Below are 26,053 nucleotides of genomic sequence, written 5' to 3' on the forward strand. Positions count from 1 at the left end.
TAGCCTTGTACCATGTGACCTGATCATTCACAGATTTGGCCAATCAGTGATCACATGATCGGGACCTAGTACAGAAGTCCTGTCCGACAATCGGTATTCCACTGTGTCCGGAGGACACAGTGGGCACCGGATTGCGGTGCTGCGCGCTCCTAGGGAGCGTGCACAAGCAGGGTGCGGGGAGGCCGTTTATAAACACCACCCGACCCCGCACTGCCACCGTCCGGCCGTTTATATACAACGGCCGGACGGGAGGTGGTTAACAGTCTGATTGCTCCGTTCTAGATGTAAAGCTGGCGGGGGACAGCCGCAGCATTACATCGCTGCTGCAGCCATCTAGGTGAGTATGAGTGTTTATTATCTTCCATTCCCACACTTCTCTTAAGCCACTTTCTGCTCTATCCAAAATATAAATTCTTGGCTTTAAGTATACTTTAACGCAGCCTTTCTCAACATTTGTACCTTCGAGGAACCCTTGAAAACGTTTTTAAATTCTCTGGGAACTCTTGAAATTTTCTTGTCTACAGCTTGCGATATGTTGTGTGATTTAGTAAGTTGTAGCTATAGCAATAAATATGGAACTGTAAAAAACACAAAGTATAAAACTTAATTGTGTAATATCCGAATGACCATCGCAAAACACTGCATTTGCATTGCTGCTCAGTGGCAATACTAACTTTTCATTGATGCTCACTGCAAAATTGCAAGTTTTCATTTGTGTTCAGTGGAAGGGGAAAAAAACTTTGCAGTGGTGCTCAGGGAAAAGTTTGCATTGCAGTGACCGTGTCCAGGGAAGCACAGGGTGTTGTGCCTCTTAAACTGCTCTATCTTCAGCCTGACTCTGTGGCAGTCACCTGTCTTGACCCTCCATGTCGCTGAGTGACCTCAAGAAAAGTCTTTGGTCAGTATTACATAGTTACATTGTTAGTCTGGCTGAAAGAAGAAAAAAGTCCATCCAGTTCAACCATAAAAAAAAAAAATAGAATCCTATACCCACAATTGATCCAGAGGAAGGCAAAAAAAACCCAGCAAAGCATGATCCAATTTGCTCCTGCAGGGAAAAAAATTCCTTCCTGATCCCCCGAGAGGTAATCTGATATTCCCTGGATTAATTTTTACCTATAAATTTTAGTATCCAGTTATATTCTGTGTATCTAGGAAAGAATCCAGGCCTAGTATTGGCAGGGTGGGGATGATGTGCTCTCCTCTGTCTGTGCATCCACTCCTTATGCTTGCCAGCTGCCAGTCTACAACCCCAATTATTCAGTGATGACAAATGGCTTTCTTGCTCCCCATTAGCAGTAGTTGCTGGGGGAAAAGTCTAAATCTTCTGCATGGTGGTGGAACCCCATGAAACTTTGGTTGAGAAACCCTGCTCTAAGGCATTACCACCTGTTGATGAAATTAGGCATGTTACATACTCTGTACATTACTGAACTGTGTGTTTTTTTTTTTTTGGTTTTTTTTTTGTTATTTAGCTGTTTATTTTGAAAAAGGAGATTACAATAAATGCAGAGAAATATGTGAAACGGCAATTGAAGTAGGAAGAGAAAACCGAGAAGACTATCGTCAGATTGCAAAGTAAGTGTGGACAAGAGATGGAAGAGGTTTGTTTTCAGAAGCATGGAAGTTGAAAGTGCTTGGGAAAGTTATACTCGCTGCTTGTCCTGTTTTGACACAAGTTACATCATTTTGATTTAAGCTGGCCATAGACAGATCAGAATTTGGCCAGTTCAATGGGGATCTGCTGAATTTCGATCAATGTGTGCCTGTCCTTGTTCAAAACTGACAAGTTGGAAAACTTTTTTTCGATCAGTGTTTGCAGCTGTCGATCAGTGTATTCTAACCTCACCAAGTCTTGCTGTAAAAATACAATGTACCGGTGGAGGGGGATTTTCCATCCACCTCATTTGTGTAAAAGGAAGAATCCTTTTTGTTTTTCTGTTTAGCCAGTAGGCTGAATGAAGAAAAACGGGTAACTATCTGTCTATGGCCAACTTTAATCAAATCGATCCAATCAAAGTCGTTTTGCTCCAGAAAGAAGAATGGAGATTCAGTTGTGAGTTCTAATCTTTGCTGTATTGTTGGATCTAGGAAGGCAGTCTTCAAAATTCCAAGTGGTCTCAAGACCAGCATCAAGGTTAAATACTCTTTAAAAGCTAAGTTAACCTTTGGAACATGTTACAGGTTTCACCCATATTTAGGGTGGAACCTGTAACATGTTCCAGCTCTTGCCTCCTTTTCCTCCCATCCACCCCCCCTTCCCATGATAGCAAGCAGAGGGGTTTCACCCCACACACACTGTCCCTTTTTTTGGAATTAGTGGGACTCTGCCCACACAACCGCTTCATTCACAGATTCCTGTGAATAAACTAAAAGTACCACCTGTCACCAAGGCAGACTTGGATCACAGCGATTATCAGCGCGCCCAATGAAGCTACAAGCGGAAGTGGGAGTAACTGTCAAAACTTGGCTTATTGTGAACATTACATGAAGAAATCAGTTTGTTTTTGATTGGCATCAGTGGTTTAAGGAGGGGCAGAAAAGATGTCCGCAATGGCGCAAGAAGTGAGCAACCAAAAGAAACACAAACAACGGATGCAAATGTGGACAGAGTGCGATCCCTCGACTGCTCAGATCGAAGATTGAGTGTGTGAATGATGGCAGAAGAATTGAACATGACTAGGGAAACGGAACAGCAGATTCTCATGGAGGATTTAGGAATGAGAGCGATTTCTACAATGATGGTGCCTTGAATCTTGACAGAAGATCAGAAAAAACATTATCTTCCAGTTTCATCTGATCTTTTTAAGAATGCAGAGGTGTTTGATAGGGTTATTTCTGTCCCATTCCAGGAATTAAATTGTCACACCTCGTACAGACAGCAGACCACGATAGATAAATTTCATGTGTCTTGGAGCATGTAAGAAGTACTACTGTTCAAGTGCCTATGTACTGGAAACCATCCTGGAGACCAGTTACATAGGATCGGAGCTGGTTAATTCAGCGCAGGTTACCTGAGGGGTCTGCATGACCAAAAGCAGCCAACTAAAACCAACCAAGAGGAGAGGAGGAGGGGAGTATATGTATATCCTCCACAGACTCTGGTCATAAAATGAAGGTCATGAAGAACCCAGGCTAGAAGGATGCAAAGTTGGCAGCTTGTAGTTAAGCCATGGTTTCTGTAGAATTTGGGTTGCATGTTATTGAGGACACTTAACAATTTCTCATTGACCAACATCATAGTCAATAGGTCTTTGACCGCTTGAAAAGGGACCAAGGCCTTGACTATGTACTATGTGAACACCAATATCAAAATAAACCTCAAATTTTGTTTTAACACAACATGCAATATGTGTAAACTATAAATTCATCCACATGGTACACAAACCCTGGTCGCCAAGAAATCACTTCCTCCCTAGGAAGTCAAGAAATGAACCGTTGCTCAGCGTCCAAATTTAATCATAAGTCCTCAGGCTTATAATGTCAATAGGTAAGTTCTTATTTCTTGGGTTCCCACCATGGATCTCTCAGTGCTCAATTCCTATATCTACAGTCAGGTCCATAAATATTGGGATATTTACACAATTCTAACATTTTTGGCTCTATACACCACCACAATGGATTTGAAATGAAACTAACAAGATGTGCTTTAACTGCAGACTGTCAGCTTTAATTTGAGGGTATTTACATCAAAATCAGGTGAACGGTGTAGGAATTACAACAGTTTGCAAATGTGCCTCCCACTTGTTAAGGGACCAAAAGTAATGGGACAGAATAATAATCATAAATCAAACTTTCACTTTTTAATACTTGGTTGCAAATCCTTTGCAGTCAATTACAGCCTGAAGTCTGGAACGCATAGACATCACCAGATGCTGGGTTTCATCCCTGGTGATGTTCTGCCAGGCCTCTACTGCAACTGTCTTCAGTTCCTGCTTGTTCTTGGGGCATTTTCCCTTCAGTTTTGTCTTCAGCAAGTGAAATGCATGCTCAGTCGGATTCAGGTCAGGTGATTGACTTGGCCATTGCATAACATTCCACTTCTTTCCCTTAAACTCTTTGGTTGCTTTTGCAGTATGCTTTGGGTCATTGTCCATCTGCACTGTGAAGCGGCATCCAATGAGTTCTGAAACATTTGGCTGAATATGAGTAGATAATATTGCCCGAACACTTCAGAATTCATCCTGCTGCTTTTGTCAGCAGTCACATCATCAATAAATACAAGAGAACCAGTTCCATTGGCAGCCATACATGCCCACGCCATGACACTACCACCACCATGCTTCACTGATGAGGTGGTATGCTTAGGATCATGAGCAGTTCCTTTCCTTCTCCATACTCTTCTCTTCCCATCACTCTGGTACAAGTTGATCTTGGTCTCCTCTGTCCATACGATGTTGTTCCGGAACTGAAGGCTTTTTTAGATGTCGTTTGGCAAACTCTAATCTGGCCTTCCTGTTTTTGAGGCTCGCCAATGGTTTACATCTTGTGGTGAACCCTCTGTATTCACTCTGGTGAAGTCTTCTCTTGATTGTTGACTTTGACACACATACACCTACCTCCTGGAGAGTGTTCTTGATCTGGCCAACTGTTGTGAAGGGTGCTTTCTTCACCAGGGAAAGAATTCTTCGGTCAGCCACCACAGTTGTTTTCAGTGGTCTTCCGGGCCTTTTGGTGTTGCTGAGCTCACCGGTGCGTTCCTTCTTTTTAAGACTGTTCCAAACGGTTGTTTTGGCCACGCCTAATGTTTTTGCTATCTCTCTGATGGGTTTGTTTTATTTTTTCAGCCTAATGATGGCTTGCTTCACTGATAGTGACAGCTCTTTGGATCTCATCTTGAGAGTTGACAGCAACAGATTCCAAATGCAAATAGCACACTTGAAATGAACTCTGGACCTTTCATCTGCTCATTGTAATTGGGATAATGAGGGAATAACACACACCTGGCCATGGAACAGCTGAGAAGCCAATTGTCCCATTACTTTTGGTCCCTTAACAAGTAAGAGGCACATATGCAAACCGTTGTAATTCCTACACCGTTCACCTGATTTGGATGTAAATACCCTCAAATTAAAGCTGACAGTCTGCAGTTAAAGCACATCTTGTTCGTTTCATTTCAAATCCATTGTGGTGGTGTATAGAGCCAAAAATGCTAGAATTGTGTCGATGTCCCAATATTTATGGACCTGACTGTATATCATCCTCTTCCTCTTTACCCCCTCTAATCCAAAAATAATTTGCTTTGTAAAGGGAGATCAATCCCATGAATTCCTCCTCATATATGATAAATGACTCTCCAAAAAAACGAGATTCATATATTGTAGTAATTTAAACAATTGGACATCATATAGTGCCACTCTGTGCACCCCAAACCCAAACCAGTGACCACCACTCTGTGAAACAATAAGGTGACCCACAACCTTAAGACTCATTCACCTTACCAAACTGCATATGAATAAAGCCTTTAATAGATAAATCCTTTGCGACAATTCAGACCATCCTCGTTCTTGACAATTCCATCTCTGGCTAGGGGTGCTCTTGTCCAGCTGTAGAGTTGGTGCAGTCTCCAAAGAGTTTTCAATGGTTTGACTTCTGGTGTACTACTAGCACTACTTGCTGAGGACCCAGATATAGAGGCATAAACAGAAGCCACTACTCTGCCTTGTTCTGGTGGTACATACCAACTCTTTTCATATTTTTCTTGAAGGAATTCTTAAGCTTTCTGTGGATCTCTAGAATCTGGGATTGCAGAAGACCTATCATCAAATAATCCTAGCCGAATTTGTTTGCACACTTCATTGCCATGTTTCTGAAGGAATTCTATTTCTTATTGTGTAAACGTGGTCGGAGCAGCTTCGATTAGGGGAGGCTAAAGAGGAAGAGGATGACATCACTGAAGAGATATAGGAATTGAGCACTGAGAGATCCATGGTGGGAACCCAAGAAATAAGAACTTGCCTATTGACATTATAAGCCTGAGGACTTGCGATTAAATTTGGACGCTGAGCAACGGTTCATTCCTTGACTATGTACTATTTTGCTACCTGTAATATGTAGAAGCCAGTTTTGGTTGGAAAGTATAGAGGCCACGGATCAGTTGGCAAAAGAAGAGCTATTCTGGCATCCCTAGGGAATACGAGATGGAATAGGGTTTGAAGACAACCAAACATTCTGACCTGGAACCCAACTAGCTTTGGGCAGGACCACCAAATGTGGACTATATTCCCATGTTGACCACAGCCTTTGAAACACCCATCGCTATAATAAAAGTTGACTTGTGTGATCCATGCAGGAAACCCAGTACCACCTAAAAAGTACTTTATAAGCCTTTCCAGAATGGATGTATTAAAAGGAATACTTGGCTATGCCCATCCAGGTCTTGCTCCAGTCCTCTAAATCTATAAGGGTTGCTAATTCCTGGTCCCATTGAGCAACATAGAGTAGTGAAGTCGATGGGTCCCTGGCACTGAGGAAAGAATATAGAAAAGAGATGAGCTTGGGGACATCTGGAGAGTGAAGACAGGTGAAAGGAGTTGCGGTACATGGAAAGGTGTCTAAATTCCGCAAGAACGTCGTCTTTTTTTTTTTTTTTTTTTTTTTTTTTTCTCTAAACATTTTTAGCAAGTATAGAATAAAAGCCTGTTGACCTTACGAGAAGTCCTTGTCACTCCTGTGGGATGAAAAGAGAGAACAAACACTTTTCTGTATAAACCATGTGTACCATCATTCAACTATGTAATAATGATGAGAAAAAGTAGACATGCTTGAAGTCCAGCCTGCCTGACAGCCATGGCTTCCTCCATAGATGGAATGGAGAGCCCTGATGGCAGAAGAAGTGTATTGTCTTGCTGGAAGGTGAACCTTCACCCCAATCTCAGGTCTTTTGCAGACTTACAGGTTTTCTTCTATGATTGCCCTGTATTTGGCTCCATCCATCTTCCCATCATCTCTAACCAGCTTCTCTGTCCTTGCTGAAGAAAAGCATCCCCACAACATGATGATGTTGTCCCCATGTTTCACGGTGGGGATTGTGTGTTCAGGGTCATGTGCAGTGTTCGTTTTCTACCACACATAGAGTTTTGCTTTTTGGCCAAAAAGTAAAATTTTGGTCTCATCTGACCAGAGCACCTTCTTCCACATGTTTGCTGTTCCCCCACATGGCTACTTGCAAACTGGACTTCCTATGGCTTGCTTTCAATAATGGCTTTCTTCTTGCCACTCTTCCATAAAGGCCAGATTTGTGGAGTGCACGACTAATAGTTGTCCTGTGGACAGATTCTCCCACCTGAACTGTGGATCTCTTCAGTTCATCCAGAGCTACCATGGGCCTCTTAGCTGCCTCTCTGATTATTAAAACAATATAAGTGCAGCGCTACAAACAATATTCAAATGACAAAAGGTGTAAACGATTGTCAGATGTAGGAATGTTGAAGATGATAAACAGTTCAGTGCAGGGGGAATCACAGGGCATATAGGTGTAATCCAATCCCAGGAATAGATAAATTGCCTGCTTACCAGAAGCACAATTTGAATGCGCATGTACAGATTGCATGTAGCTGGAATCCCATGTAGGCGCTGCTTTCTAGTACCCAGATGGTCCGTCGGTGGTGGGACGATGCTGGCCTGGTCGGAACACACTGCACCTTGGATCCACACAGAGAGCCTAAAAATTGCTGGGGCTGAGGTATGGGAACTCAGTACCAGGTGCAAGGAGTAAAAATACTCATAGTGTAGTATGTTTTAAAATCATTTATTCAAAACGTAAAGCCATATAAATTTACAAAAACGCATGCCTGCAGCCTGTAGCCAGTAAATGCAGCTTCAAAAAAGATGATCCTATACACTGACCAGTAAAAACCATGGGTGGGCCGCCGGATCTCCTGACCCGGCGGCGTAACGTCAAGGCGTGCAAAGGCTCCTCTCTGATTATTGCTCTCCTTGCCCGGCCTGTCAGTTTAGGTGGACGGCCATGTCTTGATAGGTTTGCAGTTGTGCCATACTCTTTCCATTTTCGGATGATGGATTGAACAGTCCCAGTGAGATGTCCAAAGCATGAGATTATTTTTTTTTTTTTTTTAAATCTAACCCTGCTTTAAACTTTATCCCTGACCTTTCTGGTGTGTTGCTTGGCCTTCATGATGCTTTTTGTTCACGAATGTTCTCTAACAAACATCTGTGGGCTTCATAGAACAGCTGTATTTATACTGAGATTAAATTACACACAGGTGGACTCCATTTATTTTTACTATTATACAGTATTTATATAGCGCCAAAAAGTTTGCTCAGTGCTGTACATTATAGTGGGGGACAGTACATGAAACAATACACAAGGGGTTCGAGGGCCCTGCTCTTTCGAGCTTACAATCTAGGAGGGAGGGGATAGTGGTACAGGAGGAAGTGGCTGTGGGGGATGGAGTGGTAGGAGGAGTGGAGGAGATCGGCTGTTAGGTGAGAGTGGGGTAGGCTTCCCTGAAGAGATGGGTTTTCAGGGTGTGCCTAAAGGTGAGGAGGGTAGGTGACAGTCTGATGGATTGGGGTAGTGAGTTCCAGAGGATGGGGGAAGTCCTGGAGAAGTCCTGCAGTCAGGCGTGGGAGGAGGACACCAGGGAGCTAGAAAGTAGGAGGTCTTGTGAGAAGCGAAGCGTACGGGTTGGGTGGTATTTGGGTATCAGGGGCTGGGGGGAAAATTTTAAGAGCTTGGTTTTGGAAAGGTTCAATTTGAGGAAATGGAGCGACATCCAGTCTGCTATGTCGTTAAGTAGGTGGGTAATATGGGCAGAGACTGAAGGGGTGAGGTGAGGGGTGGAGAGGTAAATTTGCATTTACTAATCAGGTGACTTCTGAAGGCAGTTAGTGCCACTAGATTTTAGTTAGGAGTATCAGTAAGGGGGGGCTGAATACAAATGCACGCCACACTCTTTCAGATATTTATTTGAAAAAAATTTTGAAAACAATTTTATTTTCCTTCCACTTCACAATTATGTGCCGCTTTGTGTTGGTCTATCACATAAAATCCCATAACATACATTTGTTTTCGGTTGTAATATGACAAAATGTGGAAAATTTTCAAAAGGTATGAATACTTTTTTAAGGCACTGTAAATTATATTTTTGTATTTTTGATTACACTTTAACTTCAAGCTTCATTGCCCTTGAGCCATGGCTGTTTTGATGTATGTAGCCCCTAAAGTTGTCTGTTTTTAAACTGTTTCAAAAGGCAGCTGTAATTGTGACTTGATGACATTATGTGCAGATTTTCAGTTTCCTCACTCTAAGAAAGTCCACAATGTTTTTTACATGTTGATCATTTTGACATTCTGCTACCTACTTTCATCTACTCATAACCTATTCTTTTGTCCTTTTTTTGTACAGAGCATATGCCCGCATTGGGAACTCTTATTACAAAGAAGAAATGTACAAGGAAGCAATTCAGTTCTTCAACAAATCACTGGCAGAGCACAGAACTCCAGATGTTCTCAAGAAATGTCAGCAGGTCAGCTTGTGTGGAAAGATAATGACATGTATTCAATCAGTTCGATCAATAAAAAGTCCTCCTCAATTAGGTGACAGAGATTAGGTGCTCAAGTATGCAGGTGACTTAGGTATTCAGGTGACTTGGTTCAGGTATCCGTGCACGAAAGTGATAAAGCAATGCGCACTCACCAGACCCGCATAAAATATGCGCCTTTGTGTATAAATGATCCAGATGTCATCCGATACTGGGTGGTCCTCCCTCAGCTGTGTATGAGGCTGATGATCCTCTCCACTTAGGGGTCCCCCTGGTGTTGGACGTTAAAGGATCTGGTCTGGGTCCCTCCGGTGTATCCAGGAGCAGGTCTGCAAATTAGAGTGCTCCTTGCTGTTCCTTCACATGTGTGTTTCTCACATGTGAAGGAACAGCAAGGAGCACTCTAATTTGCAGACCTGCTCCTGGATACACCGGAGGGACCCAGACCAGATCCTTTAACGTCCAACACCAGGGGGACCCCTAAGTGGAGAGGATCATCAGCCTCATACACAGCTGAGGGAGGACCACCCAGTATCGGATGACATCTGGATCATTTATACACAAAGGCGCATATTTTATGCGGGTCTGGTGAGTGCGCATTGCTTTATCACTTTCGTGCACGGATACCTGAACCAAGTCACCTGAATACCTAAGTCACCTGCATACTTGAGCACCTAATCTCTGTCACCTAATTGAGGAGGACTTTTTATTGATCGAACTGATTGAATACATGTCATTATCTATATATGTTTAGCGCTGCACTTTATTTTATGTTTAGTAAGGTCTTCTAGGGGTTATTGGTACCTCATTCGTGCATAGCAGCTTTACAATTGTTTAGTACTAAGGCGCTTCTCTCCAGTCACTTTCATGTGTGGAAAGATAATCATGAAATGCTCTGTTGAATTACCCGTATATAACTCTTACTACGATCCATGCACACGATGGGCAGTAGCTGTACTTTGCGTGTTGCAATCTTAATATTAAACCTGTATCCAAAAAATTGCCATGGTGGAGGTATGCTATGCCAAAGTGTTAATATCTGTATCCTTTTTTTTAGGCAGAGAAAATTCTAAAGGAGCAAGAGCGTCTTGCTTACATCAATCCTGAACTGGCCCTAGAGGAGAAAAATAAGGGCAATGAAGCTTTTCAGAAAGGTAGGTTTTTCATTTTGGTAGTAATCCTACAGATATGGTTAGCTGTTAATTGGATAATGAACAAATGCAACAATAATACATGATAACTATGTTGTCTGTTCAACACAGGGCCTCCAAACTTCAGGGCATACGATCAGGATTCAGTCAGATAACGCCACAGCAGTGGCATACGTTAACCATCTGGGAAAAACCAGACTTTTTTTTTTTCTGTTTTTGGTAGAACGTAATGATTCCGACTTGTTTACATTCTGGGCATGGACAATTGGCAAACACACTAACTCAGCTGTGGCAATGCCTAGATTGGTGAATGATCTCTCTCTTACCTGGAGGTGTGCCTTCTTTGCAGGTGGGAGACATCCAGTATGGATCTCCTGGACTCCAGATTCAACAAAAAAACTGAGCAGTGTTTGTCTGCCAGATCCTCTATCCCTAGTCTTCGGGGGTTCTTCCAAATCAACTGGATCTTCTGTCCCAACTTCTGGTTTACCACCCTGCTTCACAGTCTCTAGCTTTGATGGTTTAGCTACTGAAGCTCTGGTGCTAAAAGTTTGGGGTCTTTCTGATTCACCAATACCTATGCTCCTGAAAGCTAGAAAGTCTACATCCTGCAAGGTATATTATCACACATGAAAGGCATACTTCGCTTGGTGCAAGGCAAGTTTCGTCCCAGGAAATGCTCCGTAAGCAGAATTTGGTCTGTTTTTGCAATAAGGTCTGGATCCGAATTTCACTCTTGGTACCATTTTAAGGGTCGAATATTGACCCATTCCATTCTTTTCCAAAGAAATCATGACTCTTGTTCTGTGAGGCCTTTGTACAGGGTGTCTCTCATACTGCCCCACCTGTACAACCACCGATGACTCCATGGGATATGGTTTTGGTTCTCTAAAAACCACCCTTTGAACCCTTCAGAGAGATTTTTTTCCTCTCTCACACACAAGGTTTTCTTTCTTGTTGCCATTGCCTGCAAGGTGTGTCTAAGCTAGCTGCCCTGTCTTGTAAAGAACCATTTCTGATCTTGCATAGGGACAAGGTTGTCTTGAAGCTCAGAATTTCCTTTCTTCCTAATCTAGTTTCACCTCAATCATGACATATATGCTTCCATCCCTCTGTCCAGCCCCAGTAGATTCAAAGGAGATTTCCCTTCACTGATTGGATGTGGTTCATGCTGTTCCTATTTATTTTGCAACCACTATTTCCTTTAGAAAGAAAGACTTCATGCCTTTTTGTAATTCCTGATGGTCCCTGTAAAGGGGAATCAGCTACTCACTCCATAGCCTCCTTGGTGGCTCAGAGATAATCATTCTGCTGGCTTAAAGTCTAGGTACCACCTTTTTCCTGTCGAGATGCACTTTACTAGGTCTGTAAGTGTTTCTTGTGCTTTTCAGAATCTGATATCTGTTTTGCGGGTTTGTAATGTCACCACCTGTTCATCTTCTAAGTTTTGCCAGGTGGACGTTCAGGTAAGGTCCTTCAGACAGGTTGTGTTTTTTAAGCTGCCGAGTGCCCCCAGTTTTACTCTTGTTTATGTTGGGTTGTTGTTGTTTTGTTGCAGTTGCCTATCCTGCAGTTAGGCTGCATTTGGACATCCCATTTGTCTTGGGAATATTTCTAATCTTGGATCCTTTAATGAACGAGAAAAAACAGGATTTTTGTTTCTACTCTAAAATTTATTTTTTGGAGTTCTTTAGGGGACACAGGTTCCATCCCAGTGTTTTTGAGGTCTACTGCTTTAAAAAAAACTGAAGCAAGATGTAAGTGAGAGGAAATACCTGACTAGCTAATGGCAGTTTCTGTTTGCTAGTGTCCAATTCTCCTGCGGGTGACAGTATAACCCAGATGTCTCTGAATTACTTCTGATCCTGTGTCCCTTAATGAACGCAAAGAAACCGAGTTCACAGTAAGCACAATCATCCTGACTTTATATCCCTCAAGGTTTTTGTGACTGACTTGTGTTGTGTGGTGTTTGATATGGAGTGAGAAAAGTATTGGATCCTGCTAGGTTTCACCAGGCTAAAGGTAAAGGAACATCTGCACAGGGCCACAAACGATGAAAGAAAGCTGACAGGGGTTCTAGCATTCCTCTACTTTACGGGCCTGTAAGCAAAGCGGCATTTGTCATGCGGGGGAGTCCATAGCCCTGTATAAGTTGTTACTCTGCCTAGCTCTCACAGGACTTTCATTCACTTCTGGGGGCCAAACAGTAGTGTGGAAGCAAAAATAATGTAAGGATGTTATACTGGGGAAGGCTGCATTAATGTGATATTAAAACCAAAAATGTAATATATTGCATCTTACCAACCATTAGATTCACCCATGATCCTGCTAGTAATGCATCTCCTGTATTGAAGAGCCCCCACTCTGGATGAAGGCGCTCAGTGGGCACCTTTTAGTCGTCAACGCTGGTAACTTTACCTGTGTAAAGTCACGATAAAAATGTGCGGTTTTTTTGCATTAACGCTTAGCGGCACTTTCTTGCGTTTTTTTTTTTTTGTTGGGTTTTTTTTTTGTCCCCCTTTTGTAAAAAGCCACCATTTTTTTTTGTCATGTTGCAGTGTTTTTACAGCTAAAAACTTCTAGAAACCCACTAGTCCTGGGGTTTTTTTCCTGCCAAAAAAACGTTGATTACAGTCTGTGTGCATGGACACATAGGATAACATGCTGGAAGGTTTACTGGCTGTAGAAAAAATAGTCAAAAGCCAAAAACAGCAGCTGTAAAAACATCAGGTGTGCGTGAGGGCTTAGACAGCAGTATTGTCAGTCTGGGAGGAGGGTGATAGATAGGCAGTCTAGGAGATTCAGATAAAATAAATCGAAGCCAAACTTCAGCTTACACTTTATAAGCAGTCAGAACAATAGTTTGTTTTCCTTTTGGGATAAAGGCATTACATAAATAAATAAAAAGTTGTTCCAACCCTCTAACTCCTACATCTGCAGGACAACTTGTTCTTTTGAAAAAACAACTTACCGGATAGATCACCAGATGTAAATAAGGAAAAATGAGCCTAAAAAAGAAAACTAATGCAGCCACCACATTGAAACATTTGTAATATAATACTTGTTTTCTTTTGGGTTTAATACTGCTTTAAAGTGAACATGTTGCTTTGTCCTGCTATCCTTTTAAACCTGTCAGCTGCCCACATTGCAAGAGCAATAGAAAGAGCAGGTTGGAATATTGCCCTAAATGCTGTTCCTCTATGAAATAAGGAGTGAAGGCAGCATCCTCCAGCTCTGCCAGTCCTCTTTCCCCTATCCTGTCCATTTACATCAACCGATTTGTTCCTTTTCATATACCAGTTGCCTCATCTTGATGTCTATGGGCAGTCAGATTGTGTATGCATGTCTGATCACTCCTTATAGGTCTGTAGGCAACCTTACTTGTCAGTATGAGTTCTGTCTGGGGTTGTCATTTTTGGGCTCTGTACGCTGTCAGCAGTCTGCTTACTGAACACTTTTGTGAATCCTAACCTCTTTATCCTTTACAACAGGGAATGCTTTATCTCTTACTGAAGTACATGAATGTGAAATCTGTCTCTGAGCACATAGAAATGTCAGGAAAAATAGACCCTTTCTACCTAGGAAAAGTGAACTTTGTAAAATATTACATTGTACAGTATGTTCTGTGCGGGGACAATTGAAGGTGTCCTGATGTAACTGCATAAAACCTGAAGCTCTGTCATGTTGATGTGAGGGGGTGTGTCTGTCATTTAATTATTTTGTATATTTACACCAAGCTTAGCTATTTTCAGGCAGTTGAAAATTGCCTTGCTGGTAACAAGTCATATTGTATCAAAACTTGATTCATGTAGATATATATATTTACAGTATGTGTACAGTTGTGTTCAAAATAATAGCAGTCAGACATCACTAACCTGATCAATCACTGGTTTTGGTAGAAATTATATTTCTACATGGCAAATAATTTACTAGTAGGTGTAGTAAAGTACCATATTTTTCGCTCCATAAGACGCACTTTTTTCCCCCCAAAAAAGGGGGGAAAATGTCAGTGCGTCTTATGGAGCGAATATAAAGTGGCCGGTCCGGTATTTCTGCCGCCACCATGTCAGAATATCGGGCCGGCCGCTCAGCTCTTTTCTCCTGCAGGACCTTATCTGTTCCTCGCTCCAGCGCTGCAGTCTTCCCGCGCTGGCTTCTGTGACAGCTGGGTGCCCACTGCGCATGTGCTGCGCTTTGTGAATGATCCGGTGTCTTCTGGGACACATGACAGGTCCCAGAAGGCTCCGGGCCATTCACAAAGCGCAGCACTTCTCGCGCATGCGCAATGGGCACCCGGCTGTCACAGAAGCCGGCCCGGGAAGAAGAGGGAAGGACAACTCCGCAGAAGTGGGAGCGGGTACCTGTCAAATTCAGGTACCCGCTCCCCCTCCCTCCCCAAAGGTCAGCAGTCTCTGGTCATTCCCTGCACTGTCTGCAGTCTCTGGTCATTCCCTGCACTGTCTGCAGTCTCTGGTCATTCCCTGCACTGTCTGCAGTCTCTGGTCATTCCCTGCACTGTCTGCAGTCTCTGGTCATTCCCTGCACTGTCTGCAGTCTCTGGTCATTCCCTGCACTGTCTGCAGTCTCTGGTCATTCCCTGCACTGTCTGCGGTCTCTGGTCATTCCCTGCACTGTCTGCAGTCTCTGGTCATTCCCTGCACTGTCTGCGGTCTCTGGTCATTCCCTGCACTGTCTGCGGTCTCTGGTCATTCCCTGCACTGTCTGCGGTCTCTGGTCATCCCCTGCACTGTCTGCGGTCTCTGGTCATCCCCTGCACTGTCTGCGGTCTCTGGTCATCCCCTGCACTGTCTGCGGTCTCTGGTCATCCCCTGCACTGTCTGCGGTCTCTGGTCATCCCCTGCACTGTCTGCGGTCTCTGGTCATCCCCTGCACTGTCTGCGGTCTCTGGTCATCCCCTGCACTGTCTGCGGTCTCTGGTCATCCCCTGCACTGTCTGCGGTCTCTGGTCATCCCCTGCACTGTCTGCGGTCTCTGGTCATCCCCTGCACTGTCTGCGGTCTCTGGTCATCCCCTGCACTGTCTGCGGTCTCTGGTCATCCCCTGCACTGTCTGCGGTCTCTGGTCATCCCCTGCACTGTCTGCGGTCTCTGGTCATCCCCTGCACTGTCTGCGGTCTCTGGTCATCCCCTGCACTGTCTGCGGTCTCTGGTCATCCCCTGCACTGTCTGCGGTCTCTGGTCATCCCCTGCACTGTCTGCGGTCTCTGGTCATCCCCTGCACTGTCTGCGGTCTCTGGTCATCCCCTGCACTGTCTGCGGTCTCTGGTCATCCCCTGCACTGTCTGCGGTCTCTGGTCATCCCCTGCACTGTCTGCGGTCTCTGGTCATCCCCTGCACTGTCTGCGGTCTCTGGTCATCCCCTGCACTGTCTGCGGTCTCTGGTCATCCCCTGCACTGTGTCCGTGGTCTCTGGTCATCCCCTGCACTGTCTGCGGTCTCTGGTCATCCCCTGCACTGTCTGCGGTCTCTGGTCATCCCCTGCACTGTGTCCGCGGTCTCTGGTCATCCCCTGCACTGTGTCCGCGGTCTCTGGTCATCCCCTGCACTGTGTCCGCGGTCTCTGGTCATCCCCTGCACTGTGTCCGCGGTCTCTGGTCATCCCCTGCACTGTGTCCGCGGTCTCTGGTCATCCCCTGCACTGTGTCCGCGGTCTCTGGTCATCCCCTGCACTGTGTCCGCGGTCTCTGGTCATCCCCTGCACTGTGTCCGCGGTCTCTGGTCATCCCCTGCACTGTGTCCGCGGTCTCTGGTCATCCCCTGCACTGTGTCCGCGGTCTCTGGTCATCTCCTGCACTGTGTCTGCAGTCCATTGGTTCAGAATATTTTTTTTCTTGTGTTTTGCCTCTAAAACCTAGGTGCGTCTTATGGAGTGAAAAATACGGTAATAGAAATTCAACAGTCATGACATGCATGCTGCTGATTCTGTGTAATTGAATGATTTATTGAAAGGAGTGTGTTCAAAATAATAGCAGTGTGGAGTTGAATTAGTGAGGTCATTCAGTATGAAAAAACAGATGTCGAACAGGTGGCCCTTATTTAGGCTTGGTTCACATATGTGCGGATGGTGCCGCTGCGGATCCACACAAAAAACAGTGCAGCCGCACCACCCACACAGAAGAATGCAGACCTGCGGGTGGGTGCCACTAATTCTAATGGCACGCCGGCCGCACTGGAAATTGCAACCGCACTGGGAACCAAGGTTCCTGTGCTGGCTGCGGTTTCCAAAGTACAGTGACTTCTTCCCTGCGTGTCCTGGGGCATGGGAGTCCATTCAAATGAATGGGCTCTCATGCCCGCGCAAAACGCGGCCCTCATGGCCGCATATATGTCAACCAGGACTTGAGGACGAAGGCACTAAATATTGTACATGCTGGGTGGGTGTAGTGAATTTCTTTTTGAAAATCTGAGTAAAATGGATCATTTCAGACATTGTTCAGAAGAACGGCGTACTTTGATTAGAAAGTTGATTGGAGAGGGGAAAACCTATAAAAGGTGTAGAAACTGCTGAGCTAAAATGATTTCAAATGCTTAAAAATGGCAACCAAAACCAGAAAGACATGGAAAAAAATTTAAAAACGATCATTCAAATAAATCAAAGAATAGCCAAAATGGCAAAGACTCAGCCAAAGATGAGCTCCAGGGTGATCAAAGATGGTCTAAAGTTACCTGTTGATACTGTAACAATTAGGAGATGCTTATGTGAAGCCAAGCTATCAGCAAGAAGCCCCCGCAAAGTTCCATTGTGAAAAAAATGACATACTGGAGAGGTTAGTTTGCCAAAGAACACTTTGACTGGACTAAAGAGAAATGGCGCAACATTTTGTGGACTGATGAAAGCAAGGTTGTTCTTTTTGGGTCTAGTGGCTGCAGACAGTTTCAGACAACCCCCAAACACTGAATTCAATCCACAGTACACTGTGAAGCATGGTGGCACAAGCATCATGATATGGGGATGTTTATCATACTATGGTGTTCAGCCTACTTATCGCATACGAGGGATCATAGATCAGTTTGAATACATCAAAATACTTAATGAGGTCATGCCGAGGAGGAAATGCCCTTGAAATGGTTGTTTCAACAAAATGACCTCAAACGCACCAGTAAATGAGCAGAATCTTGGTTCCAGATTAATTTTATGGAGTGCCCAATCCCTGGACCTTAATCCTTTAGAAAACTTGTGGGGTGATATAAAAAATGTTGTTTCTGAGTTGAAATCAAGAAATGCAGAAGAATTGTGGTGCAATTGTCCTGGGTTGGAATTACCTGTAAACAGGTGCCAGAAGTTGGTCGGCTCCATGCAACACATGTGAAGCAGTTCTCAAACAGTTGTCATACAGCCATGTATTCAGTGATTCCCAGGAAAGCTAAATATTCAAGCATTTTTCAGTTTATACAGTAAGTGTTTGAGTTTGTTAAATAGCAGTGTCTGGATTTTTTTTTTTTTTTTGCAGTCTAATACTGCTTTTTCTTCACTTTCTGTAAAGTAATAACAAATTTGAAACATTTTTTTTCTTCATGCTTTGATTTCAAATAGACTGCAGTGTTCCCAGTGCATTTGCGTGTTTGGAAATAAAAGCTGTTATAAGGATTTTGAACTTTACTCATGTTTTTTTAAACACACTGCTACTATTATAGATACAACTGTATGTAATAATAATAATGGGCTGTGTGTTTTTTCTTTTTCTTTCTTTTCTGTAGGAGATTACCCCCAAGCAATGAAACATTACTCAGAAGCAATTAAGAGAAATCCAAAAGATGCCAAACTGTACAGTAATCGAGCGGCATGCTACACCAAACTTCTGGAGTTTCAACTTGCCCTAAAGGTGATTGTTGAGTATATTCAAATAAAATTTAGCTTTTTGCTCCGGTCACTTTAGGGGAGCTTTAATCTAGAAAGTTATTTTTTTTTTTTTAACTACTGACAAAGTAGATTATAATTATTAGTGTTAACATTATCAATATTATTATTTCTTTTACAACGGTTTTATTGGCCGCACATTTAAACAGAGATGTTTATCACATAACAAAAAAAAGATACCAAAGAGAAAATTAGCAAGACCAGTGCAGATTGAAAAGTATACAGTCAATGCCACAAGAAGTTTCAGTGATGTCATAGGAACCTAAATCCGCAAGATCATGTTGTGTAGCAAATCAAACAATAAACGTGTGTCAGTTTTACATATCAGATATATCCAATAGTTGTCTAAATCATGGTCGGCTGAAGAGCCAGGCTGACACATACTTAGATTACAGTGCGTGAAGGGAGAGAGAACTTAAAAAGAAAAGAAGGTGGGTTGGGGTAGGCCAAGAGGGATGAATGTGGGTCTCAGGTTTTCGCATACCGATCACTCTGAAATTGCTAAGAGGAAATTATCAAAACTCAATAGGTGGGCATATGCTATCCAAGGCTGCCAAACCTGAAGAAATTTATCATGGGAGTCCAGCAAAATAGCCATCAATTTTTCATTAACCATGTCATGTCATTCATACAATGTTTTACCGTCTCGAAACGGAGAACTGACGACTTCCAGGCCCTGACTATCGGAAGTGTAGTGACCATGAAAAAGCTGTAATGCTAGCTGGCATTCCGATAATTTTCTATTCGAGAACTTCTTTGGCAGTGGTTACCTGGGCAGGAAGTGAGGAAATCTCTACAGGGTCAGTGCCAGCGGTGAATTTGTGACAGATGTTTATATCCTTCCATATTGTGATAGTCTGACCATTACCAATTATGAAACACTGTACCCCAAGTAATCTTATTTCATTCATTTCTTTTAGAGCTCTGTTTTGGTAGTATTTAATAACCACATAATGCACTGACCGCACCTTAGGTGTATTTGGTGCATACCATTTGCGCAGGTGCACTACTTTACGCAAACAACTGTGTTTTTTTTTTTTTTTTTTTTTTTTAATTTTCAGATTTACAGTTTCTTAGTGCACTCGGAAAGTTAGCCATACATTAGTAAAATTTTACGTGAAATTTTTTTTAGCTGCTTCCTTCCCGCCTACAGTACATTTACTGTGGGAGGGGTGGCACTGGCAGGCTGGATCAAATACATGTTTTTCGTTTATGAAATGAAAAATCCAGTGGTTATACTGGCCAAATAAAAAGTTCTATTTGTGTTTTAAAAAAATAATAAAAAAAAAATATATATGATTTATTTCACACACACATTTTATTTGGGTACAGTGCTGCATGACCGCGTAATTGCCAGTTAAAGTAGCACAGTGCTGCATAGCTTGACAATGCTGTGGTCATGAAAAGGGTAAAAGGGTAAAACTTTACGGAGGTCAAGTGGGTATGAATGTTAATTCAGGTTTCTAATTGTTAGTGGGGTTAAATCATTGGTAGTTTTGAATTTATTTATTTTTTGTCACTGTAGCCCGAAGGAGGAGGATGGACAAATTTCTCAAACTAATTTTTTAACAATGTATAGGATTTTCTTTGGAGATTCATTTCAAAATCTGTTAAACTCAAATGGAATTTTGAAGTAGTTTTGAATGACATTCATCAAGTCATCCGATGTTTGTACTAAAACTGGCAATACACTAGCAGATTTTCATACGAAATAACTCTTTGGGAGAATGTTCAAAAACTGTAAATCGGGCATCTTTCCAGTACCTTTCCTATATATAGTATGTGTGTGGACTGCAATACTAATATTCACCAAAACATATGTATGTTCTGTTTTATAGGACTGTGAAGAATGTATACGACTAGAGCCTGCATTCAGTAAGTGTTCACTAAGCTTTTCCAGAATTTGGAGGATGGATGCATGGGATGTTTTCTGTAATCCTGCACTTTGGGAATGAAGCATTTGAAGTCCCTGTTCATATGTGTATGTTTGAAACTGTTTAGAAGGTTGCAGTTGGTTCCTTTTGGCCATTAGACAGGTTACTATGTGTGTAAATAACCAATCGTAAGAAAGGTGCACCAGCCTAGTGTATTACCAATGGCACCATTTATTAAAATAAAGGTAGTAAGCTATTCTACTCACAAAAAGAGATGAGTGTTAGGCTTATAGCATAAAACAGAAAAAACCTTCGAACAAAGCTTCAGCCTGGAGCCATGGATAGGCACAGAGGATATTCAGTATCGTGTAGCTGACACATTTTGAAACTATACCCTGTTCCTCATATATTTATTAGTAATTTCACCACTCGCGGACCAGTGACATACCTGTACATCACTGGACTTTGAGTGGTTATAGCGAGATGATGTCAGTCATTTTCTTGTAAAAGCAATCCTATTGGCTAACCGGACTCCCGTAAAGCCCCCCCCCGCCTTCTGCACCTTTCTCGGGCTCTGCTGTTCTACCAGGGAGCTGATCCGCTGGGTGACTGTAGAGCTGATCAGATGATCAGACACTGGAAGAGCTCCAATCATCTCTGTGGTCTAAGAACATTTCATCACTTCGGTTCTGCAATCGTAAACAAACCCATAGTGGTTTGAAAAAAAGGTTCTTGGTATGTTCTGAAGCTTTTAAGGGCAGGGCAAAGGGTATCTGTCAATGCCTTTTTTTTTTCACGGGGGGTATGTATATTCTCTGTGATAACCATAAAAGTAAAAAAAAATTAAGGGGACAGTGTAAGACAAAGGTGAACGCATGCATCAGCCCTGCACGCATACGTAAACAGCAATTGAACAGCCGCAAGCGAACATCAGATCAAGGGTAGTAATTCTAGCAGCAGACCTCCCGTATAAATCTAAAGTAGTAACCTGTAAAGGCTTTTAAAGCATTGCCTATGGTAAATAAAATCGATCTAAATCCAAATCTGATATAGACGCACTCACGGGGCTTATCCAACACAACAAACACTTTACTCCTGCGCTAGGAAAGGACTCAGTAGAGCCAATAGGAATGTTCTGGAATTTTCTGGAATATGCACTGCTTGCTGCCCTCAACAGACCGGTGTGGTCCAAATACACTGGATACAAATTGAGAAACAGAAAAAGGGCGCACCGACCTAGTGCATGATTTTAAAATTTATTGAAGAAACAAAAATAGGTATCGTACTCACAATGGACATATTAACACAGGCATGTCAAACTGAACAAGATGTATGATCCAAACAACATCTGAGTCCGTACGATGGAACCCTGGATGACCAACTGGCTAACGCGTTTCGAGGACACAACCTTTTCCTTAGAGCCAACCTCACGGGGCTTGCAGAGGATGTAGAACAAAAACCACAGTGTTTTTATTGTCAATATTTTGATGAAGCTCAGTCCATGTTTTTCAAGTCACTGTCAATATTTTGATGAAGCTCAGTCCATCTTTTTCAAGTCACATCTTGAGAAAGTTGGACTATGCTTCATTGAAATGTTGACAATAAAATCACTGCTGTTTTTGATCTGCCTCCTCTGCAAGATCCATGAGTGCCTCTTTGCCAAGGTTAGATTCATATGGATTTCTTTCTGGGTGGCACCTGGGCATTTATGTGAAACCTAATTTGCTGTGGCTACCCTAGGATCCGGATGATAAAATTTACGTAGTTTGTTGCCATTGCAGGGGCATGTGCAATTTGAAAGTGTCACGTTTGGTATCTATTTACTCGGCGTAACATCATCTCTTATAATTTGCCAAAACAATTAGATATTATATTGTATTTTTGTGCATTAAAATGTTTTTTTAAAAATTGCATTTGAAAAACCGCTGCACAAAATACTGTGTGAAACCTAAAAAAAGAATTGCAACACCCACCATTTTTTCCATCTCCTTCACTGGATACATAGGTCAGACACTAATTTTAAAAGGTTGCTTCTCCCTATAAGATGTATTCCTTCTGCAGAGGCTGGTTCCCATCTGTGTAAAAGGAGTGACCTGTATGCTTCGACTTCCTGGTGTTAGGGGATACGACTGAGTAAGAAACCGTTTATTTTCTTTCCTTTAGTTAAAGGCTACACTCGCAAAGCTGCAGCACTAGAGGCCATGAAAGACTACACCAAGGCTATGGATGCCTATCAGAAAGCATTGGAGCTGGACTCTGCATGCAAGGTACAGTATGCTGTTTAGTATATATCCTATTTGTCATAGTTGTATCCCTAAAAATTGAAAATTCAACTTGGCACTGCCTTTTCTTTTTACCTTGGGATTCTTAACTCCATCCATTTTTTTAATAAGGAAGAAATGTGCTAGACATGTAGAACTCTGTTTGTTACCATAGCTGATTTAAAATTAAAATTGGCTTCACCCTTACAGCAGCATATACTTTTAAAAAGCCCTGTGTAATCTACAGACCAACCTGTCATGGTGCACAAGGTTATAGTCCGGCTATACATGGATCCACGTTCAGCAGTGACCAGCTGAATTTCGATCCATATGAGCGTGGTGGTTGTACAGAAGTCAATTGACTTCAAACTAGGTTTTTATTGAGTAAAAAGCAAGGCAGACATATACAAATACACATCATCTATCAATTGACCAAGACAAGGAAGTTATAGGGATATAGTTGCGATATTGCAGTTCCAGTAACACACACTCATTACAGAACTGTATTTAAAGTTATCCTAAACCCAGGACTCTGCATTTACTATATCCGTGTGTGAATGGACACATGGAGCAGCGGGTGCCCCATAGCAAGCTGCTTGCTCAATCCTTTGTTCAGTTGTAAGGATTACTCACCTGTTCCCTGTTTTGCATGATTGTATTTTGCTGACTTGGACAAGCGAATTTGATTTTCACCCTAGAAGATAATGTTTTTGTTATCCATGAATAATTAATTCTAGTTCCACAAGCTTGATTGGAGAAAACTAAATGCATAACTGAAATGCATATTGGGTGAGGACTATTTAAAGGACATGTGTCACTATGTAATAGGAATAAAGTAGTAAAGGATAGTTGCTGGATTTGTGCCCAGCCCATGTGTAAATAATTGTACACTTTGTAGGGCAGGACCCTCACTCCTTTGTTACCTTCCTTGTTTGATATGCTCAATTTAAGGAAGAGATTTTAAGATTTAACATTATTTATATAATCACACAGGAAGCAAATGATGGTTATCAGAGGTGCATGTCATCACAGTACCACCGGAATGACAGTCCAGAAGATGTAAAGCGCAGGGCAATGTCAGATCCAGAAGTACAACAGATTATGAGTGATCCAGCAATGAGACTTATACTGGAACAAATGCAAAAGGATCCACAAGCACTGAGCGAGTGAGTAAATGTACACATGAGGTCACATGGGTCTACCTGGCTTTTTGTCTTTCCCTATCCTTACTCAGGTCTCAGATCAGGACTTGGCTGGGGAAGGGGTGGAGTGCAGTTGTCCCCAGGGCCAGTGTTAGAAATCTGTATTGGCTGGTGGCCTTAAGTGAATATATCACCCATTTAGATCTTAGCAACATCTCAGTCATTTACAGCAAACAGGCATTCTTTACCTCCCTGATCAGTCCTACAGTCTTCCAACTTGTGTGTTTCTTCTTGTTTTTTAGCCTACAGAAAATTGTCCTACAATGTAATGTCTAGTTGGGTGTATTTGTTCCCCAGGTCAAAAGTTCCTAGTTCCTTTTTATGTTCAAGATAACTTTTGGGGTGGGGGAAAGTTGGTTGACACTCCTGGCTCTGGTCTGTGAGTTGGGGTTCGGAATTGATAGTCTTGGTGAAACATAGCTGCAAATCGGATTTGGTGAAGGAGTGACCAGCAGCTGTACCTGAGGTCCTAAAGATGGTGCTTCCAGAGGTGGAGCTCCATAGGGTCCATAGGTTGGACATGCTGGTGGGATTCTAAAAGATCTGCTGCAGCCTAGGAGATCTCCTATCAGTGTCAAGTGTAGAGAGGACAACATAGTTGTCAATGTCCAGAGGGATTTAAATGAGAAATAGGAAGCTGATACAACTTTCTGAGCCTTGGGCTCCAACTCTGCAAACTCAACCCCCAAAGTACCGAAAATTAGGAACTGTGCCCTTGTCCCCTCCAACTAACATGCATCTGATCATCCCAATAGGGTTATATGGAATTTATCCTGTTACAAACTGTATATGTAGTACATGTAGGGGGTAGGTGGGCTATACCTACTTGATGGGAAACTCTGCACTAGGGTTTGTTATATAGTATACATACATTGGCAATATGATAAAAAAAAAATCTTACATCTCATCCTACAATAAGCTATTTTGCATATTTATTTTTTTTTTTTATATGGAAACATTTTTGAATAAAAAGATCATTTTAATATATGTCATGTATAATGATTCTAAGTAGGGCCTGAAAATTCCCAATGGTTACACTTTTTTTTTTTTTTTTTTTTTTTTTTCCCCCACCTTTTTGGTTCTTTTTTGAAAATGATATAAAATCTCATTGTGGTGCAGTTTGATATATTTTAGCCACTTTCGGCTATTATTTTAGCCACTTTCAGCTATTATTTGCACAAGAAAGATGATAAATCTACAGAACGATGAAGAAAAATTGAATCTGTCACAGATTAATGAAAAACACGTTGAAGCTATAAAATGGCAAATAGGGGCAGAGAGGAGAGGTGGGGTAGTAGAAACAGATGCTCCTGCAGGTAACAAAGTCAGAGATGAGCACATTGTGGCAGATTTGGAAGAATAAAATAATGCAGAGGTAAGTTGTCAGTTGTGTTCTGCAGTGATGTTTACAGTAAAGGGCAAGTTCAGGAATCTGAAGACCTAAAGATGGCCAATGCCAGTGTGGAGATAGGATTCCCTTTTTTTTTTTTTTTTTTCCTTCAACCATTTCTAATAAAACTAGAAAAATTCAACTTCTGTGTTGACAGATTGTGTTGGTAAAATATGTTTGTGCCCAGTTCCCCATTTACCTGCATTTACCTGGTTCCATGTCACGAGCAACAGATGGCATTGCATACATTGTGCAGATATTCTGACTTGCATAGCTAAAACTCTAATCAGTAACGTGTATATACAGTATATTAATTGGTCTTACTAGTTTATTTGTAATGGTCTGCAAGTCCTTTTTAAATCTACATTTTCTTTACACTGATAGTTTTCCATTCCCAGTAAACTGGAACTGATCAAGCTGTTTCAGCATACATCCTGATGCCTTACTTTTTTGTTTTTTTTTCCCTACAGACACTTGAAAAATCCAGTTATTGCCCAGAAGATACAGAAATTAATGGATGTTGGGTTAATTGCCATCCGGTGATGAATCTCTTAGCCCCCCTCCTTTTGCCTCATGTTAAGAGCTGGTGTTCTCATCCCCTGATGCTGCCCCTGTTTTTCTCTTCACTAGTTGTGGTGCAGTGGAGAGTTAGGGACTTTATGAAAGGATTGCTCTGGGGGAAAGATCCATGCGTCAGACACTCTATACGCATCTTTGTTCTGCTAATCTTCCCCAGTTGTTCAAGTTTATTGACCTGTAATAATGTAATAAAGACAAGCACGTGATAATA

At 42.2% G+C, this 26,053-nt stretch overlaps 1 protein-coding gene across 1 annotated transcript; it reads left to right on the plus strand.

Moving 5' to 3' along the window:
- Window positions 1-1,475: 1,475 nt before the first annotated feature.
- On the plus strand, window positions 1,476-26,053 carry LOC149449685 (stress-induced-phosphoprotein 1; the record flags this gene model as incomplete). The annotated part of the gene is made up of 8 exons (XM_089692845.1): window positions 1,476-1,578; window positions 9,372-9,492; window positions 10,565-10,661; window positions 18,377-18,501; window positions 20,375-20,411; window positions 22,574-22,677; window positions 23,665-23,837; window positions 25,734-26,053. Coding segments are annotated over 8 exons (833 nt in total), but the record flags the coding sequence as incomplete, so codon positions are not given.

The sequence above is a fragment of the Staurois parvus genome, unplaced genomic scaffold, assembly GCF_062004578.1.
Source record: "Staurois parvus isolate SC_StPar_1 unplaced genomic scaffold, SC_StPar_1.0 ptg000607l, whole genome shotgun sequence".
In the NCBI taxonomy this organism is placed as follows: Eukaryota; Metazoa; Chordata; class Amphibia; order Anura; family Ranidae; genus Staurois; species Staurois parvus.